This window comes from Apaloderma vittatum, unplaced genomic scaffold, assembly GCF_000703405.1.
Source record: "Apaloderma vittatum isolate BGI_N311 unplaced genomic scaffold, ASM70340v1 scaffold30612, whole genome shotgun sequence".
In the NCBI taxonomy this organism is placed as follows: Eukaryota; Metazoa; Chordata; class Aves; order Trogoniformes; family Trogonidae; genus Apaloderma; species Apaloderma vittatum.
The window spans coordinates 51,152-51,464 of NW_009704677.1; the positions used below are offsets into that span (position 1 = coordinate 51,152).

At 61.0% G+C, this 313-nt stretch overlaps 1 protein-coding gene across 1 annotated transcript in view; it reads left to right on the forward strand.

Moving 5' to 3' along the window:
- Positions 1–309, forward strand: part of PCDH19 (protocadherin 19) — a gene marked incomplete at both ends in the record, with an annotated part of 51,454 nt that extends 51,145 nt beyond the window's left edge. The window contains 1 exon segment of the mRNA XM_009865134.1: positions 257–309. Coding sequence (XP_009863436.1) covers positions 257–309 — 53 coding nt within the window.
- Between the last annotated feature and the right edge of the window lie 4 nt (positions 310–313).

Genomic DNA, 313 nt, shown 5'->3' on the forward strand with positions numbered 1-313 from the left:
TCAGTGTCCCCAGGCGCAAGGCTTAGTGGTGACAGGTGACACCTGACCTGTTGGAACTTGAGCTCTGGTCTTTAGAGAAAAGGCAGTAAAGATCCATCTTTCGAGCCTCGCCTCAGAACCGATTGCTGTGAGGGGGTGGGGTGACGGCTGCTGGGGTAGACGTGCCGGGCTCAGTAGGGGGGTCCCCCACCCCGGGCAGGCAGGGAGGGGCGGTGGGTCACCCCCTTTCACCATGCCTTGTGTTCTCTCCGCGCAGATCAGAGCGAAGGATTTCATTGCAGGGAGGAGTGCCGCATCCTGGGCCACTCGGACA